The 19,747-nt window shown below is 38.1% G+C and overlaps 1 protein-coding gene across 1 annotated transcript; it reads right to left on the bottom strand.

Moving 5' to 3' along the window:
• Positions 1–1,707: 1,707 nt before the first annotated feature.
• Positions 1,708–17,891, bottom strand: tlk2 (tousled-like kinase 2). Its single transcript, XM_088906366.1, has 21 exons — positions 17,237–17,891; positions 15,812–15,894; positions 12,503–12,574; positions 11,875–11,944; positions 11,230–11,273; positions 11,015–11,113; positions 10,011–10,106; positions 9,721–9,813; positions 9,236–9,346; positions 8,940–9,076; positions 8,534–8,686; positions 8,271–8,337; positions 7,719–7,816; positions 6,909–6,990; positions 6,370–6,461; positions 5,974–6,063; positions 5,233–5,402; positions 4,964–5,102; positions 4,632–4,743; positions 3,794–3,901; positions 1,708–2,797 (listed from the first exon to the last, which is right to left on the bottom strand). Exons 2-21 carry the CDS (start codon positions 15,890–15,892, stop codon positions 2,624–2,626), a joined length of 2,088 nt encoding a protein of 695 aa, XP_088762492.1. The 5' UTR covers positions 15,893–15,894; positions 17,237–17,891; the 3' UTR covers positions 1,708–2,623.
• Positions 17,892–19,747: the final 1,856 nt, after the last annotated feature.

The raw sequence follows: 19,747 nt of genomic DNA, 5'->3' as shown, positions 1-19,747 counted from the left end.
AGTTCATACACTCCATTTTAAACTTCAAGGGAGGCAGTTTTAGCTCACACACTAAACCAAGCAAATGTAAAAATTTCAATTTGGAGAAGTATTGCATTTTTTTAGGAGTACCATCTCTTGCACAGCTCTACAGTTAACTTTTTGTATAACAGATACATCAATTTTCTAATCACTTTATCAAATACAATGTGGCAGGGGGGCCAGAGCTGATCCCAGCAAGTAACAGCTTACACCCTGGACAGGACACCAGTCCATTGCAGGGTAGGTAGAGACGACACACACTTACAGCACCACGAATTTTACAGAAGTTAATTAACCTGACCTAGTCTTTGGACTGGTGTGAGGAAACCGGACCACTAGGATGGAAACCACAGGAACATGGGGAAACGATACAACAAAATTCTACACGCCAGGAACTGAACCCTGTGCAACAGCACTGCAAGGCAGCAACACAGTCCACTGTGAAGTCACTCCACCCTTATAATTCAAGACTGCACGCATAAAGAAAGCAGCAAGTTATTTATGTACAAGATAGGCAACATAATAGCTATATATATATCCAATATGGATGAAGCTTTCCTAAATCAGTCTATGCATGTCAATGATCAGAAGTTCTACATCTTGGCTTTATAGTATCATGAAAGGTATAAATGAAAAGTCAGAAACAGGTACACAACTCTTTTACATACATCTTGTGCTGGTGTTGGTACTCATGGCTGTGTCCCATCACCGAGAATATGATCACCATTGTACTAAGAAGTGCAGTGAAGTTAACAGTGACACATGAAACAGTTTGTAAAAACAAAACCCACGAGGCATCCCAGGTTGCAGCATACCCAGACATTGTGTACTCCCACTGGATGGTTTTGGAGGCACTGTGTATGGGGAAATACTTAAAAAAAATGTTTAATGTGTTATCTTAATGTATTTCCTTAATATTGCAAATAATTCCCAGCATTTATAGAACTTTACAGCCCAAAGGATCCCAAAGCTCTCCTCACGTATGACCTGGAGGATGACTTATAGCAGACGTGTTAACAGTCAAGCAGGTGAACTTCATCGGGTAAATGAAAACAGAACATCGGTAGAGCAGATAATGCAAGCCCAGGACGGAAATGACCCACGACACCAGGGTCAGCTCCCCATTAGGCTTACATCTAGTGCCGCAGGATGTTTAACGATCAAGTACTCTGAAACATGGCTTAACTTCCTATCCAAACGACAGCTTCTACAGTGGAGTGTCCAGTTACCATACTGGGATACTGATCTGGAAATTCTGGTCCAGAGAGAAGTGGTTAATCAACACCACGTCAAACAGCAACCTAGTTTTTCTTACTAAACCAAGCTGACATTTTGCATGTGCAGTTAAAAAAAAATTAAATGCTTTTCCTTATAAAAAGTCATGAGAAAGATTTGCTTGGTTGCAATGCATATAAAACGTGAAATAGAAAATTAACTGAACAGAAATGTCCCCTATGCCATACAGTTTCTTTTTCAAAGGGTATCAAGAATCCCATGGTTTAGCAAAATCCGCTAATTTACATTTATGCTACCTGCAAGACATCTATCTTCTGTAACCACTTTGCTCCTACAAAGCCAGGACAGATTGCCTTTGGTATAATGATTTTGACCAAAAAGGCAAAATGTATAGAGGTAACAATACCAGAACATATCTTTTTAGCATACATAAAGTAAAACCAACACTACAATTTTTTAACAATATTTAATGGTTTATATGCAATTTTACTCTAAGGCCCTCCCTCCTCCTCATACAACATACTGAAATTCAAGCCCCTCATGGATAAAAAACAGGGATATTAAGAAAAACACATAACCTAAAAATAATAAAAACAAATTAATTCCAGTTTTCATTTCTGTTAAAATGTTAAAAACAACTAAAAAAACAACATAAAAGTATAACCTGCTAAAATGCAATGACCCTCTCTTCCCTCCTTTGTCTTTTTTAGTCTTTAGTCCACAAACTCTTAAAATTAAAGTGAAACTACCACCAAGTAGTATCAAACTTTGGTAGGGTTAGGGAAGAGAAAACTGAGCATCCCTCTTATCAAGCTCAAATAGATAACGATTATTATAGGAGAAAGTGTAAAACCAGCTTGTGGTCACCATAAAGTTACGATGTGGCTAAAATATGACGAGGGCATGGTTTAGAAAAAGCTCAGCTAACTTACATCCTGTCGGGGCCTTTGCTGCTTTCTGAGCACTTACACACTCTCACAGAACAAAAGCTTTGAAACGTCATCCAAGTACAGGTATCAGCTCTACAAGTGCTGTTTGGGTCGGGCCTTAGTTGTTGACAGTTCTGACTTATTTAAAAAATCCTCTAAATTCGGTTTGTAGCTCTGTATTTCATGTGTTTCTGTTTCACCCCAGTGCTTCGACATCTATCGATTTATCTTTCCTGTGCTTCTCACAGCAAGGCAGTCATGCTGCTTTCAGCACGGTATCCCAAGGAAAAGGCTCTCGGAAAGTAACACTGGGCCAGAAATTCTGCCTCCCGTTCTCATGGTCCTGGCCTTCTCTGTTCTTCCATTTCTTTCTCCGTTTTAAATCTTAAATTTGTACTAGGGACTTCTTCAGGTGTGCAGCTGCAGGTGCCAGCCAATCAGTTTGAGGCACTGCTATTGGAGGAACTTGACGTGGATGGGATGGCGCTCCCTGGGGTGCCAGTAGTGGCCACAGACTTGCGGATATGAGGCATCAAGTAAGGATCACTCGCCAGCTGCAAGACATCTATCCTGTCCTCTTTTCTATATGCTAGACAGCGGCGGATGAATGCCTGTGTATTGAAAACAAAGATTCCAGTCAGTAAAGCATGCTTCAACTTCAGCTACCAGATCAGCTTTGGTTCTCATAACGAAAAGCCTTAAAATGAAGCCACTTGTTTACTTCGTCTGAGCATTTCTGAAAAATCAAGAGGAAATCTAAACAAAATATTTTTGCACAAATAGTTCAAAAGGGTTAACTCAAACATTCTTAAATCCACAAAGACGTACAGGCACATTAACCTCCCCTAGACTGTCACATTATGATTGTCTCTCAAAAATAGAATTGTACAATATGTCTGGATTAGCTTAAACGATCATGTTTAATATGTACACTAATCAATCTTTAGAATTCATTCACACAAGACACTCTGCATCATCTTGATATAAAACCTAAAATAAAATATGGGTTGAACAGGTAAAAATAAAATCCAATGATCAATGTATGTTCAAGTTAAAAAAGCAAATATATAGTCAAATCAAGGGTTAAATGTTTTCTTGTTAAAAATTAATCCAACATCTAACTTTCTAAATGCTGGGACAAATTGGGTGAGGCTAAATGTACCCTTTTTTTATTGGCAAATGCTTCATAGCAGCATTTTGTACAGATGTACCTGACACAATGCTGCCACCTACTGGTTAAATGCAGATTTATAGGAATGAAGCACCGAAATACAACATGTTGATAATGTAACCCTTTCGACTCTGAAAGTGGTGCAATATGTCAAGAGCTTGACTCCATATAGAGCATTTTTTTATTGTAGTTCAAAATATGCATGAAGATAATGTATCACAAAGAAGTACAGTTATTCTCCTTAATATTTTTAAGTGTGGAATTAACCTGTATTTATTCTTTCACAGCAAACATGCTGACAACTCCCCACTTGAAGATAAAGATGAGAGGCTTATGCCCAGATAATGAGGAGAAACAGATCCTTTTTTTGCTGCGAGACAATCCGATCTGCATGAAGAAGAGAGCAGCATTATGCCTGCCTCACCCACATGATTACCTTTGCTTCTGGGGAGATTACTGGTTTAGGTGGAAACTGTACTTCTGTGGCCTTCAGAATGGTGTTCTCCTGAAGAATGTCTTGTTGTGACTGGTTGTGACCAAAAGGCTGTTGAAGACAAACTGAATTAGGAACATGGCATTTTGTATATGTCCTATTACAGTGGCAAAGTCCTGTGGTAGTTAATGCCGATTCCTAGCAGCTGTTGGATCAGAGTAGAGTCTCGCATGGGGTGACCATATACTGTCTGAATCCATCTTTTTTTCCGTCTGAGGACTCGCAGTCTAGCTTAACAGGCATCTTTAAAATGGTCCCTATATGTATGTGTGAATGAATATGTATATGTGACGTACTGGAGTCCTGTCCAGGGACTACACCCGACCTGTATCCTGTGTCTGGTCCGCTGGGTTACTCATAGCATAGTTCCAGCTTACTGTGACCCTCTATGGCTAAAGCGGCTACTCAAAATTGATGATTAGAAGTTAATGACATGACATGCACTTTGTAGGATTTATCTGCAACAAGGGAAAATACCAAATTAAGGTATCATGTTAAAAATGTGATATTTCAAGAACTAAAGATGGTTTGTATAGTGCACTTTTTCAATCACACAACCCTTTTTAGCTAAGAACATTTGTAATTGCTGCAGAGATACTTCTTTGAAATATTCACAAAGACATTAACAGAGAAAGTGTTTAAATTACATTTCAAACAACAAACTTGTATCACAAAACATAAGGCAGATATAAATGACAAAAGATGCCTCCTATGGGAGGAAGCTGCAGTCAAAAGCTGAAAAGACTCCAGATGAACTGCCTATGACACTGGGAGCTCTTACCTTCCTCCCATACAGACACTGGTAGAAGATGACACCCACTGACCAAACATCCACCTTGTTGGAGATCTTTGGAGGCTCTTTCCCCACCACAAAACACTCAGGGGGAAGATACCTGGATAGAAGACAGTAAAGAAAACTGTACCCAATGTCTGGTGCTTACAGAGCTTTAACTTTACGCACATCAGTAATGGCTCAGGTGACTGTCCATTTTAAAAGAAGATGTGGCAGAATATTTTTCATTGAATTTAAACAACAAATAAATCTGGATCTGAAAAGCCTGACATTATGGTATTTCTAATCATCATTACAAGTTTCTCTAGTAAAAAAAATACCAGTAGGTTCCAGCGCCTTGTGATGTCAGTTCCATGCCATCCACTGAGTTATAGCTGTCATCATCCATTATCTTGGACAAACCAAAATCTGTGATTTTAATCTCCCCACATGCCGTCCCGTTGACAAGGAGAATATTACCTGTCCAAATGAAAAATCTATGATTACTCACGTCATCACATGACACAATCCACTGCACTTCAAAGCTAGACCAAATTCAGAAGAAGACCCCTTAAAAAAAGATGGCATGCTTATATTATGCTACACATACCTGGTTTGAGGTCATAGTGAATGATGGGGGGCTTGATCTCATTGAGGTACTTTAGTGCGTTAACGATTTGCATGATGATGGAACGAGCCTCCTTCTCGGTCATTAGCTTGTGCTGTTTCAAGTAGAAATCCAAGTCGTTCCCTTCACAGTACTCCAAAACTGTACAAAACCTGCCAATGTAGAACCATAAGATTGCAACCATGTTTCTGAAATTTGTCACAGGTTTTTAAATAGGGGCAACAGGTATGACAGGTCGACTGTATGGTCTAAATATTTGGAACTTGGGTTTCACCGAACAGGGGATTTAGAAAGTAGACCTCAAATAAAAAAACCACAGAGTACACTACTAGGATTACAGTGTTGACAAAAAAAGCAGAAGATCCTAAAATAATATAAATATCCAAAAAAATTACAAAAAAATAGAAATTATATCTCTAAAAATGTCAGTCAGTATTCAAACAAATCAAACTTCATGGGGAAAAAAACTAACTGATTTCAGGAATTCAAAGAAATGGTTAAAGTAGGGAGCTGCATCAGCATGCATAGGCTGTAGAGGAACAAGAAAAGGTTTATTCCATGCTGTAAAGAGACAAAAAGAAACAACGTTTCAGCTGTGGAGCCTTATACAGGCGTGGAAGGTGTTTACACTTCAAGAAGGCTCAACATCTTCTTCTCTTTACAGCACTGCATAAACCTTTAGTAGTTTCTTTGCATTAATAGAAATGGGAGGAGAACACTTACGAGTCTGTGTCGAGTGAGAAATAGTCATAGAGCTTGACTATTCGAGGATGGTCCAGCTCTTTGTGGATTCTGTATTCCCTGCAGGCATGTCTGAAATCACAGGACACTGCATGAGGAGCACAACAGACCCTAAAGAAAGCTGCATTACAGGGTGCCAAGCACGCTTAAATACTTGCCAAAGATGTTTGCACATTCAAATACAATGCAGACACCTTTATTAGTTATTGTGTAATTACTTATTACAGGATACGGTACAGAACTGTAAAGTTAATAACAACGAAGAAGCAACAGGAGAAGAGTGAAACTGAAATAAAAACATTCCCACAAGAGAAAAAGAGCTCTAACATTTGTGTAAGTTGACTTATCAGTGAAATATGGAGGAACAAATAAGCATACTTGTGGTAGTTTTCTTTCTTTTCGTCTCTCCAGTTCTTGTTTAACTGGTGAATTTTAACAGCGACATATCTCTGTTCTGTAAGGTCAAAGGCCTGGAAATCACAAAAAATAAAGAACGCTAAAGTTATTAAACCCAAAGTCCAGGTTTCAAAGTACTGATTGTCACACATAATAGGTCATTAAAGAACTAGGTGTAATGGGCTTCCTTCTACAAGCCTCTGTTTTCTCCTGTTGCGTCATGTCTTTATCCAGTGCGGTGTTGCCTTTTGTGTGGACTGTGAAAAGGCTTTTCATAAAAAGAAAAAAGGCTGATGAGCTGTCTGGCAAAACACTGAAAAGCAAACTAACAATTACAGAAGAAAAAAAAACATTTTCAAAACATAGTTCCAAAATACAACACCAGTTTCATAAAACCATCTGCAAGATACATAGCAGGATATTCAATGACATTCCAAAAGACTTCAATTAAACAAAAAAATCATTTATATCATATTTAATTTTCCCCATCTAGTCAGTCTGAGACAAAGGACCATCCTTACCTTATAGACCTCACTGAACCCGCCTCTTCCTAGCAAATGTAGTAACAGGTATCTGTCATTTAATGTTGGGTGATCTTTGAACCTGGAATAACAGTGTGACAGTGAAGCAGGTGCGAGACTCTCAAAGCACAAGATCTGCACTTATTCAGCAGAGGTCTTCATTATCCTACCAAATTAACACCACTCTCCTGTCTTGTTCTGTTGACAAGTTGCAGGAACCACCAAACCTACTGCTTCTCATCCACATAAAAAGTGTGTTTGAGTTATAGCACTAGAGTACAGGCGTAATCTGGGTCAATTACAATGACCCTTGGGTCCTCAGAAACAGGAGGTGCGACAAAAGACAGCTGTCTTGTCATCCTATGATATGTAAATCCAAAATCAAACCAATGCCACTACAAACAGTAATGATCTGATCTAATTGGAAAAAAAATGCATTCAAAGAATTTAGTACAGAAGTTACCAAGTATTTTTGTATTCACAATTATTAATAAGTATTATACTGATTATATTTCACTTTTCTTAAACTGGGTAGCTTATGTTAACCATGTAGACAAGGTTTATCAATGAACCTCCAGCCAGACGCAGTGTTACTCCTGGTTGACGTGTGGTCCAGTCTATGTTGGAGCTTTGGTGAAGCCAAAATAAGTGTGGATTAGATGGGTCATTTGTGTTAGATGGGCCAGACGGCATCCAGTTGTTTGCAAAAAAATATTGTTATGACCTATGGTTCTAGTCAGTGGGCTGTCTAACTGGCAAAAGGCTTCATGTTTCAGATAAGCTTTCTGGATAAAGATCTCAGTGACTTACTGAGAATTATCTTCATTGTGTATCCTTTTGAGCTCCCGAATGTGCAGGTTTCGTACTCTCTCTAACCGTTCCAGCTCTGCCTGTATCTCAGCTTCTTCCTGTGAGAAACACACAGCTCCTGTAATTGCAGCTCAAAAACTCTAGCAGCCTTCCTTGTACAAAGCGCTGTGCAAAGGACTTTTATCAGACAAAGCCTTATGCAAAATCATCAACTAACAGCAATCTAATTGTTTTACAATTGGGAAAATTAGATTTATAACTACTGTTACACAATGACCTAGTTTTTATTCAGCAGCAGGTCATGACATCTTTTAAAAAGCTTAGAACAAAACACATCCAAAAATATACCTTTATGTAACTTGTCTGATTTCCCTTACTGTCTAAAGAATGATGTCGTGACAACACCTGGTTTATTTGTACAAAATTGTTGAAAATCTAATTGTATAAAACAAAAACATCTAATCTCTCATGAATATCCTTGATTTTGAGCTAGAATAAGACTGTTGAAAAAATGCATTCCATCAATAAATTAAACACTGAAATTGACTTTACCTTTTTGAGGTGTCCAAGCCTCAACTTAAAAATCTCCTCTTGCTCATGGTATTCGGCAAGTGTTAACCTGAAAAGAAAAACTGAACATTAAGACCACCCCTGCAAGCATGTCATGATTCTTTTATGCATAATGCTGAAGAGGCTTGATTTCCACTTCCACTTATGGCCAACTTCTCACATATTGGTCACGTCTAGAGAAAGGTCAGCTCTAGGATAAAGGGAATATTGTCTAAGGGAGGTATAGTTTTCAAAAGAAAACATACGTTTCACTCTCAGCACCATTGGCCTTGTTTTTGCGTTTATTCTGCTCCAGGTTGGGTGGTGGCGTCTGGCCCATGGCTGGAGGTTTCCGTTTTGCTAACATCTTCCGCTGCCTCTCAATTTCTTCACGCTGGGTGTTTATTCGCTCTTGTTGCCTGAAGGAGAGAGCAAGTCACTTAAACTCACAGCTTAATGAACCTTTTAATATTCCTCTAATCATTGAACAGTTACATATTGGGAATTCGGATAATGTAGGTTCAATGTGTCATTTTTGTTTTTTTAAGACAACTTAATTGTCTTGGAATTAAGTTGTAAGTACTTTGAGATTCTCAACTGGGAAGAGAGGTCATGTGCAAGTTGCTGTTTTGTTAACACCTCAGTCATATGGTCCTTGTTCTAAACTCTTACTTGATGAGGTTCTGAAAGGCGTATCCATCAGTCCACTGCTCTGTGAAAGAGGCTCCGTGCCGCACTGTGGTGAAATGCCCAAGTCTCAAACGGTCCTGCATGCTCTTGTCTCGACATGCCATTTTTTCCTGTTTGGACTGAAAAAAGGGGTTAGAGACATGCCTTTTTAAACTTAACTCATACTAATTCAAGTTGGATATGCATACAGGAAGAGAAATTTAGTCTCTTGTGGTTTTACTGGTAAGAATTAGAATCAGATAAACATCTGTATAAGGCAGTAGTCTAGATTCACTCACCTTCTCAATTAGTAGCTTTTTGCTCATGGTCACACACTTGTTTAACCGTTCCTTGTACTTTTCCAGCATCTTCTGTTGCTCATCAATCTGCCGTCGTAGATCACAGTTTGCCTGAAATGGTATCAAGGTCTTAGTTGTACAGACCATATGAACCAAAACTGTGGAATGCAGTGTGCAATTGAGCTTCCTGAAACTGTACTACTTTGTGGCTCTTTAAGAAGGCTGCTGCATGCTCAAGACAGAGATCAAACCATGAGAAATGCAAAGCAATGAAATGACCTGTTCACAATGGTATAGCTCTAACACATCTACACTTTCAAGAAAGTTTTTGAATCCCCAATATAACTATGGGAATTACAGTTTCTTACTGGATTTTCAGTGAAGACTTGAGATTAAAGACCTTCCATATGCGTATGTGAATGTAATACCATACTAATAAAAACATATATCTCACCCTGGATAAGGAGTAGTATTTAGAATCTTACCCGCAATAAGTCATCTATTCTTCCCTCTTTTTTCTCCAGATCAGAGTTCTTGTTGTTTTCCAAAGCTTTAAGCTTTTCAATTGTGAGGTCCGACTGCAAAAAGCCACAATGTGAAATTTAAATTTTTCTCAACAGTGCTGACCTGGATTATAGGTCAAATTAATATGATATAAATACAGCTACAGCAAATACAGAGAAACAGGACAAAAGACTAGAAACTATCAGAGTAACATTCAAACATTTTGACAGCAAATGCCAGCAAAAGCCAGAAGTGTGCAGCTGCCCTGTACCTGTGTTGCTTTATGCAGAGTGGAGATGGGCTTCTGGGAGCTGGAGGAATGGTCAGTGTTGGCAGAGCCTGTAGATGATGGACTGCCCTGCTGGACCTGCACAACAGAAATAATAGGGTTATTCCATGTTGAAAAGAGAAGAAAGGAAACACATAGTTTCAGCTGTGGAGCCTTCTTCGGATGTAAGCTTTGCAGCTTATGCATGCTGATGCAGCTCCCCACCAGAGGTATAGAACTGTATATTTGTATACTGGTCACATAAGGAAAACAATCCAAGGTCTCAAACCAACCCTCCTTATGAAGTTATTGCAAAAGACTCCTCAACAGCATGCAGAACTTGAATACCCACACCTTCACAACTTACACATGCTACAAAAATAAAGCTACAATATCTGCTAAAAAATACTATTACTACAACAAAATTAAATAATGAAGAGCATCACACAAGTAAAGAAACTGCGTCACATCCAATTTGTCATGTCACTCATCATGATCAAGTTGAAAACACCAGCATTAAACCTTGGAATACACACATGGAGCTGAACTATGACCAGATGAGCTAGCAACTGGATGCACTTCTTGTGACTGAAACACTTTCTCCATAGCAATGCTAAAATCTCATGTTATCCAATAAAACTGGTTAAGATGCAAACATCGTATTTAGGTTAGGCTAGGATTAGGTAAGGTGCAGTCCAAATGAATATTTCCTCATCTGAGCAACTATGCTGATGTTTCAATTTTACTTACATTACAGTATTTCGCTTTCTTTCTATGTTTAACACAACAATCTTTCCATGAAGCACAATGGAGTACCACTAGGTACAGTATAAAATGCTGAATGACTGCAGAAGCGCTTTTTTTCATACTACAAAAGGCAGGAGAATGTTTTTGGAGGTTTGAGTATAAGTTATAATTGTATACTTGTAAATACAGCTTGAAAAAAAAAACTTCTAAAAACAATGTTCTAAAATGCAAGAATATTCTGCAGGGAGCTGGGTGCTCACCGAGGCGGGGGGGTTAGATAAGGAATGTTGAGGAGAAGAGCGTGCCACTGGCGGGACACTCCTACCGGGGCTGGTACCAGGGCCACTGCCACCCGCAAACTAGCAAAGAAACAGAGGCAGGGAAAATAAACAGATTGCAATCACACAACAAACACGTTTTTCCTTTTCTCAAAGTTAACAATACATTGGTTATGAAAATTGGCAGCATTCCTTACCTCAAAGTAATCACTAATTTTATGCCCTCTTGTTCCACCTTTCCCTAAAAGCCAAAGGAAGTATTCAGTTAGCCAATCATGTCTGCACATGCAGTATGTGATACAAAAGACAAATCATACCATATTGTGGTTAGATCACAACAAAAGGAAATAATTTGTGTAGGACATCCGTAGGATGAGTAAACCCTCCATCAACATGCCACTTAATTTGCGTGGAATTCAGGCATAATAAATGCGACAAAGAAACTTGATTGATTTGGATTGACCATATTTTAATATATTTTGAATCCCCACATATTTTTTGTTATACGCACTCAAGGTGGAATACCCATTTGTGTGATATTCATGCCTTGGCTAACAGTTGTGAACTCTGTGACCCACCCTTCTTCGAGACACTTGTCTTTTACAACATCACAGGCACCACAGCCCTGTCCCGGAGGTTCAGCTCTGACAGGAAGAGGGGCACGACCCTCACCGACAGCACCACATGCTTGCAAACGCCCAGAATGCTGAAACAGTCGCCATGTTGTCAATGGAGCTGGCTGACTAATCCCAACTTAACCTGCAGTGCCTCCTCTTGGCAAATCAAAGTTACAAAGTTAAGCTCAGAGCCATATTTTAACAATCAGGAGAAGATGATGTCACCTTGACTGGTGTCATATGGATCTCCTTTTCGTTTCCGATTCCTCTGATCATTGGATTTTTTCTCAGGTGTCTGTATTGAAGAAGATGCAACATTAGTGCATGTCAAGGTGCTGCTAGTTCAAGCCAATTATGATCCAGTATAATTCTAACTGTTCACTACCTCAAGCTAAATTGTGTTGTGATAACTTGATATGTTGGGTTTTCACCGTCAATATTTCTAATCTTGCTAGATTATGTAAGTGTATGTTCAAATCTGAGCACAATCCTTACAGGCAATTAAGAGAAAAAGCTCAGAATTGCTTCTCCAGATATATGACTAGAACTTGACTATATATATAACTGACAAGAGAATATTCACAAACGTTGAAGTGGCATAGTGTACACAGCTTTGGGTGTGGTTTTTCCTACCATTCAGGTATAGAAAAAAAAACTGGGGCTTTCAAATAACAGTATAAAAGGGGAAAATAACTGGTGAATGGAACTAAAACAAATTAATTCCTGAAGTTTCAAGGTCATTCACCCGAATCATAATCCTTAATCCTCTGCAATAATTTCTTCCGTTATTCAATGTTCTTTAGCTTTAGTTATATTTCTCACTGCTAAGTTTTTTCATTTCTTTTTTACTGACCTCTAGCTCCTTGTCACTGAGAGATCCCACGCTGCACAGACTCTGGTTGGAAGACTCATTATTACCTGATCCCTGCAACACATCAAGATTGCACCTGAGCCACTTGAACACCACGGTAAGTGTTAGAAGAGCTGGACCAAAAGTTATACAAAAAATCAGCTACACCAGTCTATAGAACTAACATGGCTAAGGAATATATATTAAGGTTCAAACATTAATATCTTCCTTATACTGCGGGAAGAATTGTTTTATGTTTTTTTCTGAAAATAGAGGACAAGATTACTTTTTGTTCTGATTAAAAAACACACACGGGCAAAAAGGGACAATGTAACCTAACCTAATGTTTCTTTAAATCTTCTAATCAAGAACCACCTCCACTTTACAAAAGCAAAGCATGTATATTCAAACTTTCCTGTAGCACCTGCTCTGCATTTTAGCTTAGCCTACTGTTCACTCCCTGTAAACTGATAATCCTGATACACTCACAAACACCAACACATTTCTTGCTCTTTTGTCCTGTAACCTTACATTCAAATGTTCCGGTTTCAGCAAATTTATAAACTTATGGTAAATGTTATTTAACTGTTACTTGCTCACAAGACTACACTTTTATTTATACCATATCTTAACTGTTTGACTTGCTGTAAAAATGATCAATACAAAAACTTAAATCAAAATAATTGAGTGATACACTGATAAAAATCCTAAATTAATCATTTCTCTTACCTCTCTTCTAGAACAAATAACAATGGTAAGTTACACCAACAAAGAAATATCTATTGTACATGAAATGTTCTTCATTGTAGCTGCTGAATTCCAGTTACAGCATTACAGCAGATTTTGACACAGATTAGTCAGTCAGTGAGGTAATAATCTGAAATAAACAAATTTAAGTGGACTGCTCCTGCTAACCTCAGAACCTTACAAAAACAATACATTTTTAAATAGTTTCAAAAATAAAATACTGGACTGGCAAAATTGTTAACAGTGTAAGAAGGTGACCCAAGGAAGAATTATGTTTGGAGGGATATCTGCCACTCAAAGTTTTCTCTGCTTCTGAAAATACGGTGAGAAGCAAAATTAAGGCAGCTAAGCCATCTAACACATATATAATTTAACGGTTTGATTAAATAGTCATTTGAGTGACTCACACACTGGTGCAAGGCGTAGTTCAGAAGAAGATGGTTTTATTTTTGGTCAGTGGCACTCTAGAACAATGCTGAGGCTTTTGTTTGTAGAATGAGGATACATGGGTGTACTTTTGGACTTATTTGGAAAAAAAATCTGAAAAGATGTAATAACTTGACACTTGCCAGCAGTGTGAAAACAAACTTTAATGACTTTCTTTTCTAGATACCTATTTGAGAGATAATTCAGCTTTAGTATCTTGTCATTTTGGCATTTCCAATAAAACAAAATAAAAAAAGTAGATTCACCGTAACCACCCTATTTTTACACTACATTGTGATGATTTTTACACCATAGACCTTCTACCTCATCAGTTCCATTTATGAATAAAGGGGCCTAAAGTGTTTGTTATATTTTAGGCACCTTTACAGTCTTCTGTGGTCTTTTAATTAAAAATAAAGTCTGCTGTGCCACATTGCAGACTTTATATTACAGAAACATACAAATAGCTTTCATTCCACATTTTCTGAGCAAACCTGAATCTAAGCACGCATTACATGTAGCACACTGAAAAAACATTTACAGTACTGGAGCTGATGAAACACAGGGTAGGAAATATCACACATGTACACTGACACCTGAGATACAGTAAATATGCTTGAAGAAATTCACTCTTTTCATTAAAGGGGAGAAACAAAGGCCTCTGAAAACAGTGCATCTTTAAGATTAATCAATTGATTGAGAGAAACATTCCAGAAAAGTGTGTAGATTCTGCAGTTATCTCTTGCAAAACCCAGTAATTTGTGCTTCAGCACAAATTTGATCTTTTCCTTTATTCTCCATGATACAATCTAAAAACAAAAGCTAAAAAAATACCAGATACAACAACATGAGGGGAAATACTGCTTGCACCACATCTTCTAATAGTTTAAAACTGAATCAAACCAAGTACAGTCTCAGGATGTTTTAAGATTCTATGTCAGTGAAATAAAATGATTTTTTTCTACACTGGTCCACAGCAGGCAGCCAGTGTGACCACAGTAATAAGTGCAAATGCTCCAGCACTCTCATGAGTCACTATGATGCAAACACGCAATAGTGATGCTGGATGACATCCTCTGGAATCAAAATACAAGCTACACCAATACACGTCCATGAAGCTGAAATGAATCACGTGGCAACATTTCAGTTTCCACCATTTTCTTCAGAGCAGCCCTGCATTCAACACTAGATGAGCCTGGCACTCAGCCCAAAGTGCTAGCTTCAAAGTGGCATTCCTATTTGTACTTTAGACAAGAGAAAAGAAAGGCTTCTCTCATCAGAATAATTCCCAAACTTGTATGCAAAAGCAAAGTATTAATTCGATTTTATAAAAAATGCATGGCTGGACATCACAGCTGATTTATTGATTTCAAGATGTGAAATTAACATAAGATATGATTGCTAGATTTTAAGCAAATTCCTCCTTGGACTATTTCAACACGTCTCAACATACCAGCTACGAAATAATCACAAGCATTTTTATAGATGGATGTGTTAATGTTTTACATGGAAGCTGTGCTAGCTTATGGATAAATAATACACCATGCAAAGAAGCATTCCAAAAAACATCCATAAATCTTTTTAATTTGTTTGATTGACTTGGATTACAGTTAGACCTTTTCAGGTGCTCTTACTGTTTCTAAAACAATTAATTCTGCTTCCAAATATTGGATTATTAGCACAATTAAATATCATTTACACAGTGTCTCTCACCAAAAAAAAGAACCGCATCAGCAGTTAATGCCCTAGTAGCCTCAACTTGATAAAATGACAGAAGCCATAAAGACTGCAAATTATCCTTATGTGGAATATGGTAAGAGAAGAGTGGGTTTGGAAATGGGTAGAAAATTTACAAAACAAAGCTGAATTTTGGCAGGCAGGTTTCTATTCATGCAGTGAAGCAATGCCTTGAGCTCTATCTGGTCTAAACCTCAAAGCACCAGATTTCAACTGAAGGCACGATCCTCCCAAGTCAAAGCCATCTCCTTCACAGTGCTACTCAACTATGGCACATAAGGGCAACTGAATCTCCAGGCTCTTGTTTTTTTCTTTTCACTTAGGTTGGACTATTTTACACTTGTGCATCACACATGACATTTAAGTGATTTAAAACAAATTATGCTGTACAGCATTACCAACCTTGGTGACCCCAACCCCTGTGAACCTGGCTTCCAACAGCTCCTGCCGCCTAGGGTCCAGGCTGTGCAATTCTTCCATCATTTCTACAGAGGGAGAGGAACAGATGGACATATAATGACTACACAAGAAAACTGGAACATCAGGATCATGGTCCATCAGCACATCCTCAAGAGAAACTAGATAAATTACGAAAAAGCACTTTTAAGTGGTTTGGAGAGTGAGCATCCCCATTTGTTATGATCACTAAAGCAATGTGTGATGTTGCACCCCACAGAACAATATGCATCTAAAATAACTAAAAAACTATCACTAAAAACAGTTTATCAAAGGTAAATCATAAAGACAACAGATGTGTATACGATAGAATGCCAATACAAAAACACAAAGGTTTCTTGAGAACTGTGACTCATTTTTTCCTCCTTCAAGTCCTATACTCACTCCCACAGGTTTCCAAAACATCTTTACCGTAAAAAAAAATAAAAAATCCTCTAAAACCACCTGGTTGTGGCACTGTGAAAAAAACACTCCAGTATAAATGCTACCTTGATGATATACAGCTTTTTCACCAGAGGAAAAAAACCCACAAGTGTCAGAGATTCAAAAAACAACAGCTTCCCAGGTCACATGAAATGATAAACCATGGAACAACCTACAGCAATTAAAATAATAGAAAAGTTCATTAGCTAATAATTTTGTTTAAAAAAAAATAAATGACCATTCCAATAGCACTGTGTCATTGACTCAAACTGCAGTGAAAATAAATGAAAATTTTCACTTATTTTTGAAAATATCATGTTTAACAGTTTCTCGCATGTGCATCAATCCATATGCACAGAATTAAGTTCTAAATATTATTGAGTGGTTTAAGATTATTTTATTTTGATTTCACACCAAAGATTCAAAGCCATCTATGACACCAGACAATATGTATAAAATTCCTTCACTATTAAGCACAGTCTTCAGAAATTGCACTTCGGTAGGTCTTGCAAACAAGTTAAAGCGTCATACTTTAAATACAAGTCACCTTTCCCAAATGCGAGGCCTTTATAGCACAAGTGTAGATTTTTCATACAACAGTAAAATATTATACAATACGTTCTCATTCGTCAAAGTACAATATAACATCTACAACTGCGTGAATGACTCAAAATTCTTAATTAATGTGTCGTATACCTTATTTTGGGTTATCTCAAGCACACGATTTGTATTTATGGAACTGAGACACACATTAAGAAAAAGTCTAATGTACAAACAGATTATAGGAAACGGATAAATTCCAACTCATTTGAATTATTTTAAAAACCTTTCAAAGTACTACGCGTACCAGGGCTGATGATGCTATTATGTGTTTTTTTCCCCCCAGAAAACAACAAACACATCCCCATCCCAGCTTAGGGCGATGCTATAAATCCCCACTTCATGTACCTGCGGCGGTGTAGTTTTTCTCGGGCCCCGGGGGTCAGGGTAACTCGCTGGGAGTCGACTCCGAGCCTCCTGCGGCCCTCCTCAGCTACCCCCCGACACTCCCAACGAGGCCTCGTCCCAATCCCCGTCCTTTGCCTTTGCCTTTGCAGGGCTCGAAAACACAGCACAGGTTGCTCGGTACAGCCGCCGCGGCCCTGATCCTGAGAGGTGGCGGGGACTCTCGCTGCGGCCTAGAAATCCTCGGGCTTTCCCGACCCCGCTTTACCGCTAACCCTGCGCGGGCAGCTCCGGGGTATTTACTTTCCTTCTGAGGAAAACCAGACTGTCTCTCTTTACTCACACTATACAAAATAAACTCCGTCCTCTCGCCTGTTTCATTTGGGATGGGCTGCAGAAAACAATTAGGTTTTTTTTGTTTTTCGAGGTGAGTCTAAACCTGCATCACAGAGCAACCGCTATAAAGTATGTATAGCAAACACGCACGATACAACCCATCTATCGAGGGTCCCGTGTTCCGCTGCGGAAGTGATCGTGTTCCGATAAATTCAGGTCAATCCGGATTGATTCGGTTCGGTTATCTTTTTTAACAATGTAAACAATAATCGGTAAATCTCATTCTTTCTCGTGAGATCGTGCTCCCGTTTTTTTCCCACCCCGCCTATAGCCTCGGATCTGCACCAATGAAAGAGCTGAGACACAAATTTGGCCCAACATAACTAGGACAGTATAGCCCGATTAGAACTTGATAGCGGACACGGTATGCATACATATTGCACACCTTGCCTCATATTTATAATGAAGTAAACACGTTATCTATGGATATGTTACATAATTTGATCTTTTAAGACTTACATGCTTAAAATATTTCCCTGACTGTGGACACATGCATTAATTTTTTACTGTAACTGATTTAAGTACTTAATCCTCATACTTTATTAAGTCACTTACACTTGATAATAATCTTTTCAGACATATTGTGGTTGTGGGGGGACATAGAAATCCCTGAATATTATTTGTCCCATAACATTTTAACAACTCAATGTTTCTTAAAATACCATAATGATACATTAGAGTTGCTTAATACATATTATTATGACGTCTTCAAGAATCTAGATACAATGGGTAGCACCTTGCATTTCCAGATTCAAAGCAAGGGGAAGTTTGCCGAGATGTTGGGGTCTGAGATTCAGTAATCAAAGCAATGGTTAAGTTTACATTGGTTTATCTTTGTTTTATCTGGGTTTTAAATGATTAAGTGTCAATCAACAGTCCGGGAAAAAAGACTAAAACAGGCAGAGAGGAGAAGGAGAGAGCTGTGTTCTTATCATCCACAATGACCAAATTGTAGTTAAGAATTTGAACCTTGTTATAAGAGAGCTTGTTATTATGTTGTTAGGAACTTTAATTTCCTGTAAAAAGAATCCCTCGGTTAAAAAAAGGCCTCTTCAGATTAGTGGATCCAATTTTTAGAATAGGTAGATAAGTTCCCATTCATTTCATAGCATCCGGTTTTAGAGAGATTTAATCATAGGCTGTAACAGGCGTTACCCATTGTAGTTCAGGTGGGGAGCTGCGTCAGCATGCGTAGGCTGCAAAGGAACAAGTAAAGGTTTATTCCCTGCTGAAAAAAAGAAAGAAAACACAACGTTTTGGCCGTGGACACCTGAAGAAGGCTCCACAGCCGAAATGTGTTTTCTTTCTTCTTTTTTTCAGCATGGAATAAATCTATTACTTGTTACCCATTGTATACTAGATCCTTGAAGACATTTCAGAATAATACAGTGCTCATCATGCCATCCGGCAAGGGCATTATAAACTGATAATGAAAATCAAATGTCTTTCCAAATGCCAGTTCAGAATTTTTTTTAATTAGATGTCTAAAATGATGCAATGTGAATATATTGTTTTAATAATAAGTGGATCTTTTATTAAATTGTTTATGCAGAGTTAAAAATACTGCTCCTCCCCAATTGAATACTGTCATTTAGCATCTTTGGAGATTTCTGGAACCACATATAGCAGAATATGTTTCATGTGGGCCAAATATAGCCTTTTGTATTTTAAACATGGTTCTTATTATTCTAGGAATAAGTGAAAATATTTAACTGGATATACATGAGAATTAACTTTGAGGACTACAAGGTTTCTTCCTCCTGCAGCGACTTTCCATGGGAATATCCTCATCTAAAAAGTCTGCAAATAATCACATTCTGTCAATTTATGAAAGTGCTTCCTCGTAAACATGACAGAAGACAAAAAAATGTAAATCATATGGTTCACACACTTGTATTTTTCTGTTAGGAGCCATAAATTGCATGAAGGGCATGAGGGAAGAATTAAATATATTCCTTTACACTGCAGATTTGTCTGTCAAGTACAAGTCCTTTACTCTGCAATTTGTAAAAATGTCAGTTCATTTCTCTGCACTTGTCTTGATGAAATTGTGGTAGGAGGGAGAAAACCAAACAAAACGAAATGTGCTGTGGATTACCGAATGATTTTAACAGTTTC

Source organism: Atractosteus spatula, chromosome 26 (genome assembly GCF_055471065.1).
Source record: "Atractosteus spatula isolate fAtrSpa1 chromosome 26, fAtrSpa1.hap1, whole genome shotgun sequence".
In the NCBI taxonomy this organism is placed as follows: Eukaryota; Metazoa; Chordata; class Actinopteri; order Semionotiformes; family Lepisosteidae; genus Atractosteus; species Atractosteus spatula.
This window is presented reverse-complemented; position numbering and strand designations above follow the sequence as displayed.